This window comes from Polyodon spathula, chromosome 14 (genome assembly GCF_017654505.1).
Source record: "Polyodon spathula isolate WHYD16114869_AA chromosome 14, ASM1765450v1, whole genome shotgun sequence".
Lineage (NCBI taxonomy): Eukaryota > Metazoa > Chordata > Actinopteri > Acipenseriformes > Polyodontidae > Polyodon > Polyodon spathula.
Window position 1 is genome coordinate 36871975 of NC_054547.1, and position 21191 is coordinate 36893165.

At 37.1% G+C, this 21191-nt stretch overlaps 1 protein-coding gene across 1 annotated transcript in view; it reads right to left on the reverse strand.

Annotated features, from left to right (window-relative positions):
* The window catches only part of LOC121326359 (calsyntenin-2-like), a 139958-nt gene extending 119035 nt beyond the window's left edge, over positions 1-20923 (reverse strand). Inside the window, exon 1 of the mRNA XM_041269605.1 lies at positions 20676-20923. Coding sequence (XP_041125539.1) covers positions 20676-20748 — 73 coding nt within the window. The 5' untranslated portion in view covers positions 20749-20923. The remainder of the gene's footprint in view (positions 1-20675) is intronic.
* Positions 20924-21191: the final 268 nt, after the last annotated feature.

Consider the following 21191-nt stretch of genomic DNA (forward strand, 5'->3'; position numbering starts at 1 on the left):
TTTTTGTAAATCAGACGTTTCGATGTTATTGTTTGTTTTCCTTCAGGGTATTGTCTGTGACGCAGTTTTTACAGCCTGCTTTCCACAAGTGAGGGAAACCTTTTACAACAGGAGCACTGACACGAGACTTGGGGGTGATGTTGGCAGGGGACTTACGATTGCAAATGTTGGGCTATAAAACAGAGTGGTTCAAAACAAGCTCTCATGTTCAGCAGCACTAAGCCAAACCCATTGTTTTTACTATGACAGTCAAAATGACAGCTGCGGTAGTTATAGGTATAATATATTATAGCTCCATAAGTTTCTGCAACCCTGGGTCTACTGATGGTTTGAGATGTTCAACATATATATTTAGGAAAAGTCAAAAAAGCACAGGTGCTTAGCTGCCAGATTAGTGAAGGAAAATGCATTTAAAAAATCTGATGCACCAAAAAGACCGCTCCGGTAGTTCTAGTGTGAAACTGCAGCTCTAATCCTGCCGGTAACATCTTGGGCCATGACACTATCCTGCCACACTCATCTTTTCATTTTCTTATATGGATTGGATCCAGTGACGCAACAAATCCTATACAAAACAGGAACAGGTGTGCTCCCTGTAGGAAACTACGCAGTATGCAATGGTGCACCACTTGCCCTAGGCTTAAAGGCGATGCAGGAATGCTTAGTCAAGCAATTGAAGGAAGTGTAGTATACCTAGCAACTGCATGGAGAGTGGAGGAAGGGGATGTTTGTGAACCAATAGCTGAAACCAGAGTATAGTAGGTAATGGTACTGCAAATTACACCAGGGTAAGGATAGATATATCAAACACCAAGTCACTGTATTATTATAATTGGGCGAGTCCACTGTCTGTCTTTATTTTGAAATTATCCAGAAACCGACCTACAGTTAAAGACTCTTGCACACACACACACACACACACACACACACAATAGTAATTCTATTAAACAGGTTTTAAACATTGATTTAAAACGCACTATTATTATTATTTATTTGGGTCTGACTCAATTATAATGTTAATCTGAGTTGTGCACAGTGGATTTGCGATGCACTGCGCCAGCATTAAAAATGCAAATGGACACACACATAAATGTCACAGCAAGGAGCCCTGAGGGTTTAACAAAGTCACTTATATTACCTTGAAGCTGCTCTGGAACTCCCAATATGTCTTCAAGCCTGGCCATATCTGTGGAACTTGTCTTATTAAAAAAATAAATAAATAAATAAATAAAAAATAGGAGAGACTTATTGCCATCTCCATGGTGCATCTTATAAACAGCATTCTAGTTTGTGATTCTACTTAGAAGCTGAGTAGCCTGATCAGCATTGCTAAGGTGAAACCAAGACAAATTCAACCTGCTGCCACCTGGCACCACAGCCTATGAAACACAGACTGATTAGCAGTTAATAAGTTTGTTTAGAAATCCATTCCAAAGGCATTCACTGGGGAATAAGACGAGTCACATTTTTCAATGTGTTGCATCACAAATCTGAGGAATATTAAAAACACTGGCTCAAATACAGGAATCGCACCAAAAGGCAGACGCAGACCTTAAAGAACATTTACATTATTATTACTGGTATGTTTGCAGCTAGATCACTGGGGCGACATGAATTAGGAAGCTGCAACATTAGCTTTTGTACATTATTATACAGATTTTAAGAAACAGCGATGTATGCGAGTGACAACAAATCGACAAATTTCAATAACTCCCACATTAGAGACCTATGTCCACATAATGCCCATGTGAAAACACCATTCAGGCAGACAGAAAGGTTGTCTCCATAAAGAATGCCCTTTGCAAGCTTCCTCATAATTGGATATGTAAAAATGTAAGGGTGGCACACTATACAGACAGACAGGTGGCCAGCAGGTCTGTACGGACAACTGCAAACTTTAGCAATCAAACAAAAATGCAATACTATCTAATTGGACAAATCATTAAGCAGCGTGTCCAAATCATTAAGCAGCATGTCCACCAGGGGTTTTCTAGTTGTGCAGTAATCTCAAAAGGACTGTATTGGTTTTTTTTTGTAATACTAAATTTAAGAACTAGACAAACGCAGTTCAAACTGGAGTTGCCAGCAACTTTACGGCTTCCAGTACCAAACACTTTAGCAAATATGTGTTCTATAGTAACCATGACCCTAGCTGAACTCTGTAAGGAGTTGTAAGCTATGTTTTTTTTTTTTTTTTTTTTTTTATTGTAGACTCTTCCTTGACCACATTTTAAAGACAACCACTCTATCATGTGTGCCAACAAGCGGTTTGGGAGAAGATCTTTGTAGTTTGTGAATATGATGTCTGTACAGTGTGATTATGACACCATACCACACAACCTATCAGCTTCTTACGAACACCAGTTAATCTTGGACTATCCCTCAACAAGTAAACCAACTTTCAGCACTCGGCAATAAGTGGTTTTCGAAAGACGGATTTTTACATTTAAGGCTAAATGTTTTTTTTCAATCCAATATGGTGGCTAAACAACGTGACCTACAATGTAAGTTCAATTAACATTTACCAATTTCGCATAAGCATCTACTATCCTATCAAATTTCGGCAACTTTTGTGAAGACAAAGACAACTAAGAAGACGAACATGAGGAAGAATCCCAGCAATAGCAATAATCTTCCCAGCCCTATGAGCCTGGAAGCCTAATTAGAATGACCTGCAGAAAATGGCTTTTAGCCTAGCAACATAAATCAAAACACTTATGCCCAAGAGCTCTGCTAATAAAGTCTTTCTTTAACCAGCACACCCCCACCAAACAGACACTTCTCTCAACTCAGCTTCCCACAGTGCCCACAGCAACGCGTCTTCTCACTTTTCTGTCAGTGCCCATGTCGCAAGAGTGCCAGCTGATTAGTATTCATAGCTTACATGGCTGCCCACTGAGTGGAGGTGTGGTGTCACACTGTGGAAGATTTTGCTCAGAGCTGTCAACCCAACACCAGGGTTCCTATCTTACCACCGATGGAAATGAAGAGCTCTGAATCAGGAAGACTATTAATTAAAGTGTGATCAATAAATCTAATTGGCATCAGGTGAGTTTGTGTACGTGTATGTGTACCTCTAGCCATGCCAGATAAACATGCTTCTGCAAACTTCATGTAAACTAAAGATGTACTGTTAGGCATGGTCCTGGCCCTTAGGTTATCACATACGGTCATCATTCCATGTTGCTTTGTAACAAATGACATTGATCACAGGTATAAGGCATGCATTTATGCATGGATTAACACGTCTCACAATCCCCCAAATGCATGCCTTAAACATGTGATCAACATCATTTGTTACTAAAGAACATGGAATGAATACAGATGATTAAATCCACAGGAATTAACAGGACTGAATTCAAAATGAATTACTTCAGAACTCAGGAGGAAGTGCATAGGATATTCAGGTGTTATCCCTGTAGTATTGAGCTGGAATTCATTTTGAATGTGCAGCCATTATTTTAATCCAACGCCCAAGACTGTTGGACTGGTTCGGAGCAGATTTAGCAGTATGCCGTTTAAGAGACCACTAAATCAAGACCCGCCTCACATGTCAATCTCTTGACTATCACAGATACACAATATGCTCAGATGCTGTCACAGAGGTGATTTAAGTTGGTGTTATTGAAGGCCTACATGACCAACCCCTTCCATCACATGATCTGGTTATCATGATCTGACACAGGGTATCTATCTATTTAATAATCAAATGTCATTCTGTAGTGGATGAGGTTCTGCAGCAAGTCACATGCATGGTTTCAAATGAGCCTGGAGTGCTGCACTTTATCAATTTCCCTCCAAATGAATGAGTGGAACCAAATGGCCAACAAGTATTCCCACTGCAGTACATTTTGCTTTCAAGAGTGATTTACATGCATGAAATCCAGATAATTTGAATCAAGGGAGACAGAATTCAAGCATTCAGTGAGTTACAGTAATCTCAGGGTGACTTGGTATTCCCTTTAGTGAATAGACGACCACCTTGGTAACGTGTCTAATAACGGAGATCACACATCACTGTACTTGCAGAAGACATTTCAGAAAATCCCCAAACATACATGAAACGGAATAAAGTACTGAACCTTTTTGAAAAGGTATGCAATATACATTTGCTATGGCAACAGCAAATGGTGGTACATGCCAGACAGCAGAGGCCAGGTCTTTGAGATCACAGCCAGTTTTCAGATCAAGCTCTTTGACGAATGTTCTTATTCCAGCGTGTGAGGATGACAGCAGCCTTAATCTCAGCTCCACATCTTTTGTCTGTTCTTCTGCTTTTCTATTTTCACACTGTGTTATGAAAAACAGCTCTCAGGTGCTATCAGTGTGAAATTTTACTGACTAGCAATTTTGTTTGATAAGGAGCACTGCATATTTAACAGCTTACAAAAGACTCTGTTTGCGAGTATTTATGACACTACGTCATGTGTTTAATGATCAGTCTGGTTCAGATGTCATGCCATTACTCAATTAGCTCATGCAAGCTGTCATTCTTCCGTTGGAAATCAAATTGAAAAATGGGACAAGATGATTGAACCTGAAGAAGAGATATGGATATGGATGCATGGGCAAGCAAATGGCAGAATTGTACATTTGTAATGGTTTTTTAAACCAATCATGATTTTTTATATGATATTTTTGTACATAAACACTGTGCAATCTGGAAGTGATTCATACCATCTGCAGCCTCTAGGGCATTTATAAAGCTCGGGCAGGTGGAATCAAATGAAAATCTATAGAGACTGTAAGCAAGCATTTTCATTTTATCAATCAATCAATCATTATTTTCATATAGCACCATTCATAGTGGTCCACCATCACAAAGTGTTTTAAATGCAGACCTTTTCATTCTTCAAAAAACTCATCCAACTGGAATCACAAATACAACGGTTTCAAATTGCCTGTAATCCTTCTCTACATTTGCATTTATGGAGTGCCTCACAGAAGTGCAGAACATCTTATTTTGTCCACAAAGTTTTAAGGATGTTTATCTGTAACCAAAGCAATTAACTCCCCTTTGATGGAATTGATTAGTGTCAGCCCCAGATCAGACTTCTAAGTTTTCACTGCAACATTGTGATGATGATGCACTCTAACTGGCACTGTTTCATTTAGTTTGACATCTAATAAACTTGACAACTAGTCAAATCCAGTTAGTTGTACTGCATTCATTAGAGGAGTAACCCAACGACCATGCAGCAAAGTTTATTTGTCTGTCTACCAGATAGAGAAAATATTAACTTGTACAGCATGTACCTAAATTTCCATCAAACATCTACCTGCACAAACCACCAAAGTGCATGTCCACCCTTTGGAGACAACACAGCTGCCATGGAGTGAACTGAAAACACTGCTAAAAAAAACCCTGCTAATTAGTGTAGTGTGCACCTGATCATAGACTTTCTCAGGGGATCAATCATGAGCTTTTCTGGCCACTTTCGTATGCATGGAAACAGTAATAAGCAAAGCATCTCACAACACAAACAGCTAAGCCGTTTCCAGAACCTGCAACAAACAAGGTGCACCCACACAGACAGATGAAATGGATGGGCAGTTCAAAGAGGAGCAGGGCCGTGATTAGATTTGTGAATTTAGCTTTCTTATCTTGCCACTGCTTGCTGAACAGATGCAAGTTGATGTTGAGCAGTATGCAATATTCAAACTCTGATAATGGACATCGGCTATTTTTGAAACCCTTTTACTGGTTGTGTGCAGAAAGTTCCCGCAGATGCTGCTGGGAATACCCCTTACGCAGGTAGGAACATCCTTGTCCTCCCCCCCCCCCCCCCCCCCCCAGTGATAAACCTTTGCTTGAAAACAAATACAAAACCTTACCACTGGAATATAATGTGGGTCGTGGAATTGTTTCCATCACAGTATGAAGAATTTGATAGTCTTTCCTTCTCGGGTTTTCAAGATCGTATTAGGAAATAGCTTAGAACCTCCTGCCAATGCTTCTCCTTAAGTCCACATTAAAAAGAGATACACGTCTTATTTATTCTGTTCTTAAACAAGCTCACTGTCTCAATGGCTAAATAAATAAATAAATAAATAAATAAACACAAATAAATAAACAACATGGGTAACAATCCACCCATAACACAAAAGCTCATAACGGACACAGCCTTGTTTCAACTCATTTGTGTTACTTCATATTAAACTGTGTGTTGGTGGCAGAGGGCTTATGTTCTGCAATATAAGCTAAAGTGTGCTATGCAGCTGCTTTGAGTTTAAAAACAAAAACAAATAAATAGGTATCTAAACACTACAAGAGCAGCCCACGGTTGGTTGCTCATGCTTTGCCATAAATTAAAAAGGCCGCCTTTGACATTACCTGTCTTTACAAAATGTTAATGGAATAAAAACATGAAATAGGTTCAGGCATCGTTTTGTTGTGAACTTCTTATCACAAATACACCTTGTCTGCAGGTTTAATCTATCTACCAAACATCTGTTCATTAGAGATCTTCCATAATCACCTGCACAGAGGAACAAAATGAGGTTCAGGTGATTATAATGCAAGCGCATCATTAGGGAAAGCAGGGGAAGAGGATTTATAATTTTCCATTTTGTACCATAGCAACTACAAATGTTGTACTTGTTCTGTATCCACAATACATTTGGGGCACACAGGGAGAGATCTATGAAGCTTTTGCTCCATTTATAGTTTTTCCTATACAGTAAATACACAAATGCAGATTGTTTTGTATTTTATAATCAAGTGCACCATGTTCTCCCATAACATACAGTTTAAGAGCCTTGCATTCAACAGAACTTAATGATGCAAAATGGCATTGCAGCCTTTTTAACCCTCTCTAACCCTCAGAAAACTGAAACAGTATAATAATTCTATTAGAGGCATATTCACCTGATTGCCCACTGAATTTATTACACTGTGTAACAATTTTTTTTTGTTTTTTGTTCCTGGGTAGTAAGTGTTATTTCCTAATTGCTTATGCCTCAAAAGTATAGAACATGGCTATTATTCCACACAAACTTTGCTTTTGTGACCAGGACAGTGATATTTCAAAATATCACTATTTCCTTTTCGTTCACATAAAGTCAGAAAAAAACAACATATGAATCCAAATTAACATGTATTTATACTAAAGTAATACAAAAATGACTACAAAAGATTTAGAAGTGAGTAGTTTTTCGAGATTTACAATTATGCTGTAAATACAGTATAATTGTCAATCTCGAAAAACTACTCACTTCTAAATCTTTTGTAGTCATCTTTGTATTACTTTAGTATAAATACATGTTAATTTGGATTCATATGTTGTTTTTTTCTGACTTTATGAACGAAAAGGAAATAGTGATATTTTGAAATATCACTGTCCTGGTCACAAAAGCAAAGTTTGTGGGGAATAATAGCCATTTTTTATACTTTTGAGGCATAAGCAATTAGGAAATAACACTTACCACCCAGGAACAAAAATTGTGTTACATAGTGTTATTGTTAACAAGCACCTTATTACCTCCTTCAAGGAGGAGGGAAGAGATACATTCTCATTTACATGGGTGTGCTTGAACAATGCAATAAGCAATTCATTCTGACCAACGATATTAGAGGAAAACAAGATATTTAATAATACTGTTCCTGTAGACAACTCATTTGCCTATACGGAAGTGGGGGGTACAGAGGCAGTCACTATTAATAGGAGTTAAAACATGGCCATGGTGATTATTGTGATAATTTTTAGCTGATAATCGATTGATAAATTGCATTTCTGTTACAACCCTCTTTGATAGGTAATCAAACATCACAAGGATGCTAGAATCAACATTGGGCTATCATGACTACTGGTGAACACTTTAGATCCTAATCAAGAAACATGAATAGAACTTTTATTTTCACATAAAAGTGGAATACTTTTTATGCTTGCAAATATTTCTCTGTTAAATTTCTCCCAGCAAACTAATTTTCCCAACATTTGTTTGATGTTTCAAGTGAAAAAAATGGCTTGCTGTATATTTGCTAGCTTATAAACTAAATTACAAAATGCATTTGCATAGTAGTGCTTCCTCGCACGGTTTAATGCCAACCTGTGAAGCCTGGATTGAAAAAAGTGCCACTTACTGGTACACAGCTGCTATTTGTTATTGAAAATTACTATGGCCCTGTCAGTGCAAATCATGACACATCAATATACTCAAATCTCAGTACGCTCTATAAAAGAGATTCAAGGCACTACATAGCAACACAATACAACTCATTTCTTTGTAAACCAAGAATGGGACTTGGCAGATGTTAGTCAGCATTTAATCTACCAATTGCCTGGAAACAGCTTTATAAGTATAAGATATATCGTATACCATTTAAAGAAGAATACAATGGGAATGAGACATGATAGGCCAGCTAAGATGGGATGAAGGAACAGAATGTATTTAACTAAACACAGATACATGGGGTGGGGGGGGGTTGTTAAGTCTTTAAAATCTTTGACAAAAGTAAACCTAACTCAGGTTGAAGAAACACTTTTTACACAAAGAGTGGTGAGGGTATGGAATGGGTTTCCTAGCCATATTGCTGATGCTGAATTATAAGTTGAAAACATTTTGAGGTCAATCAGCTACTAGGAATCTGGACAAGCAATACATGTTTGTATGTTCTTAATAAAGGAAAGAACTGGTACTTGATATCCAAACTTTTTTTTTGGATGATTTACATTTAATTTGTTAATTCATTTACTTGTGATTTAGTTGTTTAGTTAATTGCCACAGATTTACAGAAATCCAAAAGGGCCACCAGAAGCACTACCTGCTAAGTGCACAGCAAAAACAGTCAAGCACACTTTGGGGTTGATCTGTATGTGGATGAAAGTTGCTACTAAAGTAAATCCCATGAAGTCATCAGAAGAGCAAAGGGACTCGGAGACTGTTTTAACAACTCGCAGCATGGGCCATATTCTGACATAAATAGACTCACACAAACAGCACCAAAGTCAAAGAAAATAATAATAAATACAAATAAATAAAAAATAAAAAAATCAATAAATTCCTCTTCATCCATTTTTATTTCAACACAGTATTACCCAAATTAATAGTTGGCTTCCGCTCCTGCTCTCCAGACTGAAGTATCATCCAAGCTTGCAGGTTCCATTATTGATTTCTAGCCTTGAGAACAATGTATTGTATATCACTGTGAAACCATGGAGCAAAGCAAACCTAAATCGACCCAAAGGAAATATAACAAGGCTGTGATACGAAAGAAAACAAGCAAGTGGGCAGAGATTGAGATAGAAAAAAAAAAAATTCTAACAGGAGGCTCAGTGTTTCTTAACCTGCTGCAGCAGTGAATGTGATGGGAAGATCACATTTACGGTGAAACGGAGGCACAATTATGAAGTTAGAATAAAAACAGAACCTAGGAGAGCCTGTGTGGATTAAATCACCACCATTCGTTACTGCTAGAGAAGTATTCATCCAGTTTAAGAAAAACTAATTTAGTAGACAAGCACACAATCTAAACCAATGGAGAGAAATGACACTGTATAAAAAGGAAACCTACGAATTCAGGGAATACAAACAGAAGGGCTGGCATAAAAGCCCCATAGAGCTTGAATGATAGCAAGTGGAAAATAGGTTATGTGGCTATAAGGGAAAGCAGGGTGGTGCAAAGGTATTAGGTATGGAATAGATTCTTGTCAATGGGGGAAGGAATGGGTCACAGTGGAAGGAGTACTGCATAGGAGCTGTTCAAGTATTAGTGCATATCATGAAGTTTTTACCTATTTCAGAAACCTCCCTTCATGATCAACTATAACAGGTTTATCTGACACCCCCACACACACCCATGTTTGGAGAAAGGAAAAGCTACCCAGTGTTGCCGCATCTCCTCTACCTGCTGTGTCACTTTTGGGGCCTTGGATGATATCACTAAGAACACCACAATCTAAGAACCAGACACACAGGACATGGTCTAATAAATGTCGTACTTGCCCAAAAAGAAATGCTAAACAAACAAGTAAATAGGTAAACAAGCGGTTAGTATAAAATGTCTATTTCTTGGTAACATTGAATGGACACCAGACTTGTGGAGAAAACATATAGGCATATGTTGTTCAGACAGCATCTGTAAACCTCACAACTATGGCACCCAATTGTACCAGTACTTGTATCAGCTTGTACCTGCACTGAACTTCTCCATACTGCTCTTAATTAGAACTACTTCCTGCATCTTGTACATGATTTTACTCTTCTAGGTATCCGTATTCACATTTTTTGTAATTGCTCTTATTTGAAATCCTTCTCACCCACGTACTGTGCTTACCACGTGCTCTTACTGGATGTTACTCGCATAAGCAAATATTTTTTCTAGAAGTTAACTGTTCAGTCAAACTCACCCTTATATGTAATTATTTACTGTTTTCCACATCTTACTCATTTAAAATATTTACTTATTTTGTAAATCATACTAAAACAAGGCTTTAGTTTGTGCTGACTCACAATGATGTACCATTAATGGGGCCCGCACTTCTAATTAGATTCACGGATTGATGAGGACTTCATATATACACCCGATATATAACAGTACTGACAGCCAAAACTAAAGCCACCCTAATTGGAGTGTGAAGTCTCTGGAGACGATTATACTTACCCTGGACAGGCTCTTGTGATTTACTGATCAGTACATCAAAGAATACTTAGATACTGTACTAGGGAAATTAGCATGGAGTATGGGTTTCACCTTGCTAAATTCTCTGGTAACCTAATGACCTAGCACAGGCTAAAGACAAGAACCCTTCCAATTACGATGAAAATGATATGCAGGGGTGCAAAACATCGTAGAAGACAACCATTTAAATACATTGGTTTTTTTTAGAAGCAGCGTGCATGCAAGACAGTGTCAGAACAATTACCCCATGTGTTTGCCAGCAGTAGGTAAAGGCTTTAATCCATTGATTCAGAAGACCAGATTTCACAGCAGATATTGACAATTCAATTTCTCCATGGTTCATTATTGCACAGCTTCAAACCCCCCTATAGAATAGGACAATGCAGTATGCTGTGAGGTTCTCTTATACAGTTACTGCATTTAAAATCCAATAAAGGATTAAGAATCTGTCCCAACCATCTTCCCAGGCCTACTCTGGAGCTCACCGCCTCAAGGACGGAGTTTTAGTAATGAATGGCACAAAACAACTTTAGCAATGCACTGTGCATTACACAAGTTAAAACGACTTCCAGGAGAATACAAGCTTTCAAAGTTAAGGTACTATATAAACCCTTTATATTGTTAGATACGAGAACAAACAAGAGTATCCATTGTTTCACGCCCTTTTTTTTTTTAAACCCAACAACTGAAAAGCAGCCATAAGGGTCATAACAAACGCACACAAATACAGCACATTAACATAAGATATAGGTTCAAATGTTTTAGAAAAGCAACAGCAAATCATAGTTATATATATATATATATATATATATATATATATATATATATATATATATATATATATATATATATTGCATATATATATATATATATATATTTGCGTTATCATGTATACATCTGTATGGAGACTACGTTGAGAAGATTTGTGAAATTAACAAACGGACAAGACCAGAACATAAGGAGACACATTTTGAATTAGGACCATAAAAAAGGGGATAGTCAACCGAAAACCACAGTTCGGAAACTCTAAGCCACAAACTCAGGTAGTTTTAATACATTTTGTTTCCTGTAAAACGAGCCACGATTGGCAGCCTAAAACAAATGGATCTTAACAGTACATCAGATGATGAATGCAATCACTTTCCTGGAAACACGTAAAAATCAATAGAAACCAGTTGAATGCTGTTTACTCTGTTGGGTTCCACATTTTGCATGTGAAGTTGTAGCAGGATAAAAAAAAAAAAAAAAAAAAAAAAAAAGGTTTTACAACTATGCCAGTCAATCTAAAAAAAAAAACTAAAAAAAAACCCACCACAAACACAGTGCAGCAAAAAGGAAGACTCCAGCCTTGACTGCATTATTCAAGCCCAGAAGGACCACACGTAATAACAGGGACGGAACATAATCCAAATGCCTTTTATAAAGGATATGTAATCGAAGGTGGTTAGGTACATGCGGAACAAGAGACAATTTACAGTTCTTCCAGACTAACCAGGAGATTTTCTCTTGTTTTAGCGATTTTAAATTCTCCGATAACAAAAAAAAAAAAAGGAAAAAAAAAATACCAGGGTAAAAACATACATTGCACCGACTTTTCAAGTATGAAAAAAAAGATAACCACACTTCTGATAAATACCCCCTTCAGATGAAATTAACTAAATAATAAAATAAAGCTTAGAAATACAGGTGGGTGCCTTTATGGAATACGACAGAAAGGTCATTCCAAATTCTCGTTATGCATGGTGCATTCTGAAAAGATGACGAACACTTGGCTTTACCTTTTACTTGCAATGACTGTTGAAATAAATAAATGTGCAACAGTTACAGATGTCACACGTCATTAAATCACTGGCATTCAGCAGTTTGGGACTACATACTGTTGCAAGCAATATTTCATGATTGCATACAAATTATCTACTAGAATCAGTATTCCTTTTTAATTTTATGGCCAATTTGTTGATGTGCAATGCCTGCAAGATTGTTGAAGACTAAATGTTAATGAGCATATTTGCAAAATGATTAGATGTTGGTGCAGGGGAAAAAAAATCTGAAACAAAGCTGTTACCTTTTTTTATACTGCTGAATTCAACTGACTTTATATGCACTGAATACATTATGCCTAATGTCTTCTCTGCACCAATTCTACTGTCCCACAGGACTACAGCACTCCTCACAGGAAGTTAGCACTGTGACAAGCCCAGGGCTATATCCACAATAGAACCAAGACCACTACAGGGAAATGCATAGCAAATTCAAGTTTCCTCCGCAGCAGGCTATATCTGTCACTTCATTGGAAATATGTCTTACCTGTTTTTTTATTTGTTTTTTTGGTTGTGTCATTCTAGACCTGTAGGCAAAATGTTCTCTGTTCCACAAGATTACAGACAGGATCGACTACATGCATTGCTTTACTCATAAAATAAAACTGAGGACTGAAGAATTACAACACTGGCAGTAGAACAACCTTAAAGAACACAACCGGTCCATAAATGTTACCTGTTCTGAATGGAATATATGTGTAGTAAAGTGCATTTTCATTTTGAAACATGAGATATGGTATTACACTTGGTTAAATAAATCTCTCTTAACACGCAATGCTCTCAGTTAGGGCTGCACTTGCTTGGTCAATGCTTTCTTTTCTGTCATTAACCAGATACTTTCACTCCTGGCTGACAACCTTTCATCCAGTAAGATTCTTGACCAAGAAAACACTACCAAGATGAAATGACCCATCAAGTGTAAATGTACACTTGTAGGTATAAACAAAGTGAGAACCTTCTTTAACCTAGAGTACGTAGTACCAAAAATCAAGTTTCAAAATGAAAAGACAACATTTCCTGACACATGTTTCTTTCAAAAATGCACATTTGATACCTACGAATGTAATGGGAGTGCAAAAGAGAAGTGCAACATCTATACTCATTTGGGTGTTGGGGCATTTATGCAAAACTTTAAATACAATTGTAGGAGGGAGTGTGAGACAGGATAGCGTGAGGCCCCAGATGTTATCGGCAGGAATGAGACTCAGAGACAAGAAGTGCAGTTTAAAGCGTTGTTGCGAACATTTAATTCAACAAAAACAGGAACAAATAAACAGGCACGAGGGCCAAAATAAAAGGTTTAAACAAAACAATACATTCGCCTTCACTACAGACTTCAAAAAAGACAGTATACATACAGTTCCAAACTCAGGTCACACTCACCTACACACCAACCTCCAAACAAAGGATATTCTCCTCCTTAAATACCATGTGGCTGGAACCTAATTAACCATTAATCTTTCAATTAAGGCTCCATCCATATTTTCACTTGAATTTATGGCAGGCCCTCACATCTGATAGCTGTTCCACAAAGGCTTGTAACCTATACAGGACTGTAAATCTGGCCACTCGTAAATCCCACTTCCTAGGCTTATCGAAAGCAGGCCAGAGACTCTCTTGATGTACTATCTCAGCAGGGTATTTGCGCCACTCAGCACAAATGCATAAAATATATATTGTACATCACGTCAAGGCACAGCGTTCAAAAGAACATATATAACAGAAACGTTAACCCTTCTGCAAATGTATTTATGTGTAACAGGATGGAGGCTGGGTGCAAAGTGCAAGCAAATGTCTTAACCACAATGCAAAAGAGCCGGGTTAGAGCTTTTAACCTCATCCCATCTCACCAACAGGGAACAGAATCCATATTGGCAGTGTATCAAACAACACTACCTGTTACATGTGGAATACTTTTTCATTTTCCAGTCTGGTGCTTATTTTGTTGTAGGCAAGTAACTGGAACTTATTTTTATTTTATTTTTTAAATATCAAATAAATCACTCTGAAGCAGAAGAACACAATTAGGTTTCACAGCTGTCCTATTAGAATTCCAAAACAATATGCAAGTAGTCAAACTAATGCAGAAAGGTTCTTGTTGTTGAAGCTGACACCCTGGGATCCTTCAAGAAGCTGCTTGACACCCTGGGATCCTTCAAGAAGCTGCTTGATGAGATTTTGGGATCAATAAGCTACTAACAACCAAACGAGCAAGATGGGCCGAATGGCCTCCTCTCGTTTGTAAACTTTCTTATGTTCTTATGTTCTTATGTTCTTAACCTCTCTGGAAAGCTTGTTAATATGGAAGCAGTAAAATATGGTATGCTCAAGCCTCACATCAACCCATTCCTAAATTCATGTTACCACAACATCAAAACCAATTACCTCACTTGAATCAAGTGTTACATTTTACTCAATTAAGAGATTACCCATATAACAAATATAACAAGTACAGTGTTGTATTCATGGACAATACATTTCCATACAACTATAGTATTCCATATAGTACACCACTGTAAATTATAGTGTTTTCGTCCCTTCTATAAAATACTACAGAATATGTATATGGGAGGACAAGAGGATGCAATGTACAATTTTCTATAAATTTGACGTTTTTAAGAGCGCTTTATCCACTGTTTAGAAGAGCCAGGATAATAAAGCTTCCTATATTGCAATACATCGTTTTACCTGTAGGGGTCAGTCACTAACATCATTCACACTTTTGCTATTAAAAACCAACCCTTGGTTTGCATCCCATCCTAACACCAATGTGTTGTAAAAACAGAGCAAATATATATACATATCTTAGTCTCCTGTATTTTAGCTTAACTCATGGACCCCCTCCTCTAACCCATGATGACCCTTTTCTGCTTTGAAGGAGAGATTTCATATCAGAATTAACAGTATTGTTGTTTTTTCAGGACATTAAAATGTTTCAAATACAGCACCGTAGATTCCTGAACGCTCATCTAAACTGCAAGGCAATTTAATGAGTTATATTTAGAAAGGGCGGTGCTGGGGATAGATCTGCTAGCTCTGTTTGAGAGTGTTCAGTCCAAAAAATCAATGACCTTTTACCAAAATCAATATTTTTTAAAGGTTTTTTTTTTTTTTTTTTTTTTTTGCGGTGGTTGTCAACAGCATAAATGATTTTGTGACCCTACAAATATCTACGAGTTTATTGGTCCTTAACATGATGCACTTCCCTCAAAATTGGTCAGATAAAATAATTTCATTTCAAATCAACATCCTGTTGAAGGCACTTTTTTTGCACAACTGTGATCTGCCTTTCTCCTCCACTTGTTTTGCAGGCTCTTGGGCCAGTACACAGAGAAAGTCAGGCTGCATTCCTCCATCAGTTCTGCACCAGCACTTCTCTCAATCCAGACTGTGGCTAAGGATGCCTGCAGTGAAATTAACAAAGCCGCTACAGTTTTACAGCTACCCATGACAGACGATTCTTTAAAAAATGATGAAAAGAAAAATGGGGGGGGGACCAAAAAAGAAAAAAGAAAAAAAAAAACACCACCACATGCTGCTTTATAAAATGACCATGGACCCCTGCATTGTGAGCCAGCTCTCTTTGAGAGGATTTATGTATCACTTGGAGAATGCAGTTCTTGTCTGAAAGGCCTAGCGTAATTCAAGCTAGGTTTTTTGTGTTTTTAAGGTTGTGGGTTTTAACACAATGCATTTGAGATCTGGGTTATCTCAAACATTCGGGGGACTTGCCTGCACCTCTGGATGAGAAGTCATTGTGTATGCGATTCAAGCATAGTTTGTCACTTGGCTTGTTATTTATCTGTTCCTCCTCACACCTGCCCTCTTAAATAATAGGACAGTGAAATACTGCAGATCAGTCTCTGTCTGTCTTTTCCATTATGGCTTTGGGTTTCTTTACCAGGATGTACCACTGTGAACAGGAGTGGAAATTTCCAGAAGGGAATCTTTTTAGCTGCCTTGGCCCCAAGGCATAAATATGTACTGTTTCGAACCAGACCACTGTTCATTTTACTTATATAACATGATAACATAAACATTAAGTGATTGTAAAGAGTAAAGTGTATTGTACATAACTAAAGACAGTCAACATAAATACACTGGAATAAACAAAGACAAAATATGACTGAACAGAAAACAAGACCAGAAAATGTAGGGCATTACTAAGTATACTGAGTGATTTGGAGCCTCTAATTGATCTTCTGTTATCATATTTTTTAGGCATCTTCCTGTTTGTCTATTGGATTTATGTTTGTTTCAGTAAAGAAATTGCTTACTAGCTGTATTGAAAAGCAAGAGCTAAGAAAGTACTTTTAAAATCTGAATTTCAAACCATGTGCAGGCAAATATACTGGGTGTACTTAAATTAGTGTTTCAAAAAAGCATTTCACCCTAAAACATGTACTCTGTACGGTAGAGATTTAACTAATAGCACTAATATGTTAATTATAGGGATAAGTATTTTTCACAATACACCCCTTTTGAGGTCCGTAAAATGCTGGTACGCTACCTTACTTCATTTCTGTACAGATAAAGGCAGTTCAGTGCATTATGGGACAGTTCTGGGAAAGAGAAAAATAGCAATACCTGTACAATTATAACACAGCTCGGTTCTTCCTGTTGGCAACCCTCACGAGGTTAAGGCACATGGGAATATAACACAGCAAAAACAAGGCAATATAGCAGCTGTTCCTCTTTTGACAGCTATTCACACACTATATATATATATATATATATATATATATATATATATATATATATATATATATACATACACACACACACACACACATATACATATATATATATATATATATATATATATATATATATAAACCCATTACTTTTGACAGAAATTCAGAAACGCTGCAAGCCCATGAATCAAGCTAAGTATGATAATAAGACTACGTAAATTTACATGTTTGATGTTTGTTGTTATTATTATTATTATTTAAAATGTGCACCCCAAAGACTCAAGTTTAGGACAAAAAGGCTATTTTAACAAAATGTCGCAGGATTTAGCCAATCAAAGCAAAGTAGTCATTGTATGCTACGTTTGGGTGGGATCTTCCTCTCACACAACGAATCATCTACAATACGCGTTTGATTGACAGCTTAAGGCAGCTGGCGCGGATCTTTTGAAAGTCCCAGACATTTCCATATTCCAGCTTCATTTTAAATGTGAAGTGTTTTAAGCAAACTTGCAGACTAGTTAGTAGCAGTGCAGCAGTCAACGTGGCAAAACAAACAAGTATTACATTGTTTAAAAAGACAAGGAACAGATATCTGCAAAATACCTGCTTCAGCAGTGGAAATGGCAACATGTGAAAATAAATGTCGGAAGAGAAAATGACCAAATGAACTGGATGATCTGTTTGTTACTTCATCTTTGGGAACGTGAACCAGGGAGAACGCTAATGAAGATTTGAGAGCAATGTGGAATCACATTTAAATGGTCAACTTTGCGAAACTGAACAACCACTTTCAAAATGACACATATGGCCTTGTGAAAGCCCTATCTGCATGCTTGCCACAATCGGACACATTCAGCAAGAGAGTAAGTCTACAGCAATGGCGTGTACTTTATACAACGTTAATATGGATGAAGCTGAGGTTTCAGTCTTTGTTCAACAAATAATGTGCAAATCGACTGTGGGGGGGAAATGTCCAACACTAATAAAAGTTTTGTATTATTGGCACTTGTTTATCTTTCCAAATATGCATGTACTTTTAAGAGTTTTGATCTAAATGACCACCTGTACACCGTGAACAGGATTAATACAGCTGTTGCGAGCCTCAGTGCTGACAAGTTGCTGAAGAACATGCTGTCTCTCCTATGGTTTGAAAGAGACCAGTGTGATTCTCTTGAGTATGACTAGAATTGCAATATTCAACAGAAAGCCCAACGCTTTATCCTGGAAGGTGGAGTGTTGACAAGAGATAGTCAATGGCCAGTAATTTACTAACTTTAACAATTGCTTACAATGTAATATTACTGTGTTCTCGCTGGTTTGGCTTTTTCATTCACTGTGGACATATGTACATTTATTTTTTTAGTCTACTTCACACATTTTAAATGGATTTACAGAAGAAATATTTGATGTATTCAGGGTTTTAATCGATTTCAATCATTTTTTAAATGTAAACTCTTTCCTGTGACGTCAGACCTTTGGTCACTGACGTCCTACTTAAATTGGGGCCCACCCAAATTTCCAAGCTTAGTTATGTCACTGGAGTACCTGCGACGTTGCTTTTTATTTTTGCACTATGTACTATGTAAAGCCTACCAGTTTGTCTTGTTAGTTTGCAGTTTTTGGATTGTAACAGTTAATTTCCTAGAAGTGTTTACTGTCGCTACATATTTATAATTTTATTAAAAAAAAAAAAAAAAAAAAAAATTTATTTCAGTTCACAATCACATTTAAAAATAGATGTCCTATTTGTTCTGTTTTCTGATCTCTGTATGCTGCTGATCAAGCTTGAACTGCGCGCGTTATCGTGTTGTTTGTAATTGTAAATTCTGAATTATTGCCCCCTACTAAATTTTGGTCACGGTCTCAATGGATAAATTTCCTGGTTAAATAAAAACAAATACATTTTAAATTATTATATTTACAGTCAATATTATTAATATTAATAATTAATAATAATATAATATATTATAGTAGTCATTATTTCGTTTAAATTTAACCTACCTGGATCATTAACATATTTAAATTGTACGCTAAGTTGCGCTCAAATTGATGCTAATTAACAAAAATTTGTCCTCTTTTAACCACTAATTAAAAAATTAGCGAAATCGCTTGACAGCACTAATATATTATATATATATATTATATATATATATATATATTATATATATATATTATATATATATTATATATATAATTATATATATATAAGCCCCTCACACCGCCTTACCCAGGGTTATAACAAGGCAAAATTAAAATTACTTTCTAAGCGCACTACGAGAGAAAGAAGATCTCAGGATCCCTTGCTCGCCTCTTAACTCATTTCAGCTTTACCAGCACACTTGAAACAAGCTGTCCCTCACTGGTTTCTTTCTTGTAAGAGCTGTAGTGCACTGGAGCAGCGTGTAGATCAGACTGCCATTTTTTAGGGAAAACAAACTGAACAATGCGCTAATATTTAGCAGTGGAGGCACTTACCTCAAGCTGCGCTCTTTCTGTTTGTTTTCTTTTTATGTTAATGTTGGTTTTATTTTATTGTGCAAATTAAATGCAGCCTATTACCCTTCCTTCTTTACTGTTGCTGTACATTATGTATCGTGGACGTAAGGCACGCCTGTCTGTGAGTGTATAACTGAAGCACAGGGTCTTTGAACGACATTATGGGATAATTACCCATCATCATCTCCCGTCTGCAGCCTATAGACACCCATAGGACATAATTATAACCTTAGTTATTCGTTTTTCTTTCCAAGCCTCCTTTATAAGTTTTACTTTGAAGCTTTATCTCACACGCTTAAAGGTATATTATTTGCCGGGGAAAAAAAAAAACAAAAAACAAAAAAACACTATTTGTGTTTCATTAGTATGATCTTTGAGACATAATTTTGATCTAGAAAATAAAAGCAAGCATACCCCGAGTATAATTATGTTGACGACACGTTACTGAATTCTCGGGCAATCCAAGGGGTTGCTTTTAATTGCAATCGCTAAACAGATGGAGTTTGCTTCATATGCATTATCGAAGTGCACGCTGAGGTAGAACAATCAAATTCAATATTTATATGATTATAATAACACTTACACCTGTGCCCCAAATTATATTCAGAAACTGGAATACAGTACAATATACTCCGCCCTATAAAGTTTTCAAATGGCTTATATTTTATTAACTTGTCTCCATATCAAGCGATGCGACACAAATGAAACGATTTACATTGAAAGTAACAACTTCAAACTTTTGCGTTTTGTTTATATTTCACAACTGTACAGCCACAAGTCCTACTGCCTGACTACGATCCAACAGAACCGTCTGTGCATTATCACCTCAAAAATTTTGACATTTGTATCCCTGTTTAGAATTATTCAGCAATGCAACAGAGTGAAATGTAGCATGACAATATAGATTCTATATTTGATCTCTTTTTCCTGAAGCACTCGAGTCTCGGTCATTCCCAGTTCAACATCAAACCCTCCCCGCTGCTGCTCCGGCTTCCTACGGTACTCAGTCAAGGCTATACCAGTAATAAGCGCTTCTTAACCCACCTTTGCCTGCAAGGACGTTGCAAAGCCCCATCATTATCAAAATAAGCTTCAAGGATATTCTTAGATTCTCCATGACGAGGAAGAGGGCACGCTGACCCCAGTGGTGCTTCGGAGTGTGTGTTTTTTTTCTTCTTGCAAGCAGCAACAATAAAGAAAAGGAGAAGAAAAAGATGCACTTGTTCGTAAGATACACAGTAGAGAATGTTCAGCGCTGATCAGTGAAAGGACAGGAGCACTGACTAACGGTAACACACCCTGGGACTAGACTGTGACGTCACTGGGAGGAGAGACATACATATTCATAGGAAGAGCAGTTTTAGACACATCTAAACTGGCGCTGACAGGTTCAGTTATTGGGTTTCAGATAAAACTAGCACCCGGCTCTCAGATATCAGTCTTCAGCCAGTACGATTGCTGTTTCTGATTGCTATTATTAAATCTATTCTGGGAGGGGAGAAACCAAACCCTTTGGACGTTTAACTAGTCACATCCAAACTAGGGACAAAGAGTAAACAA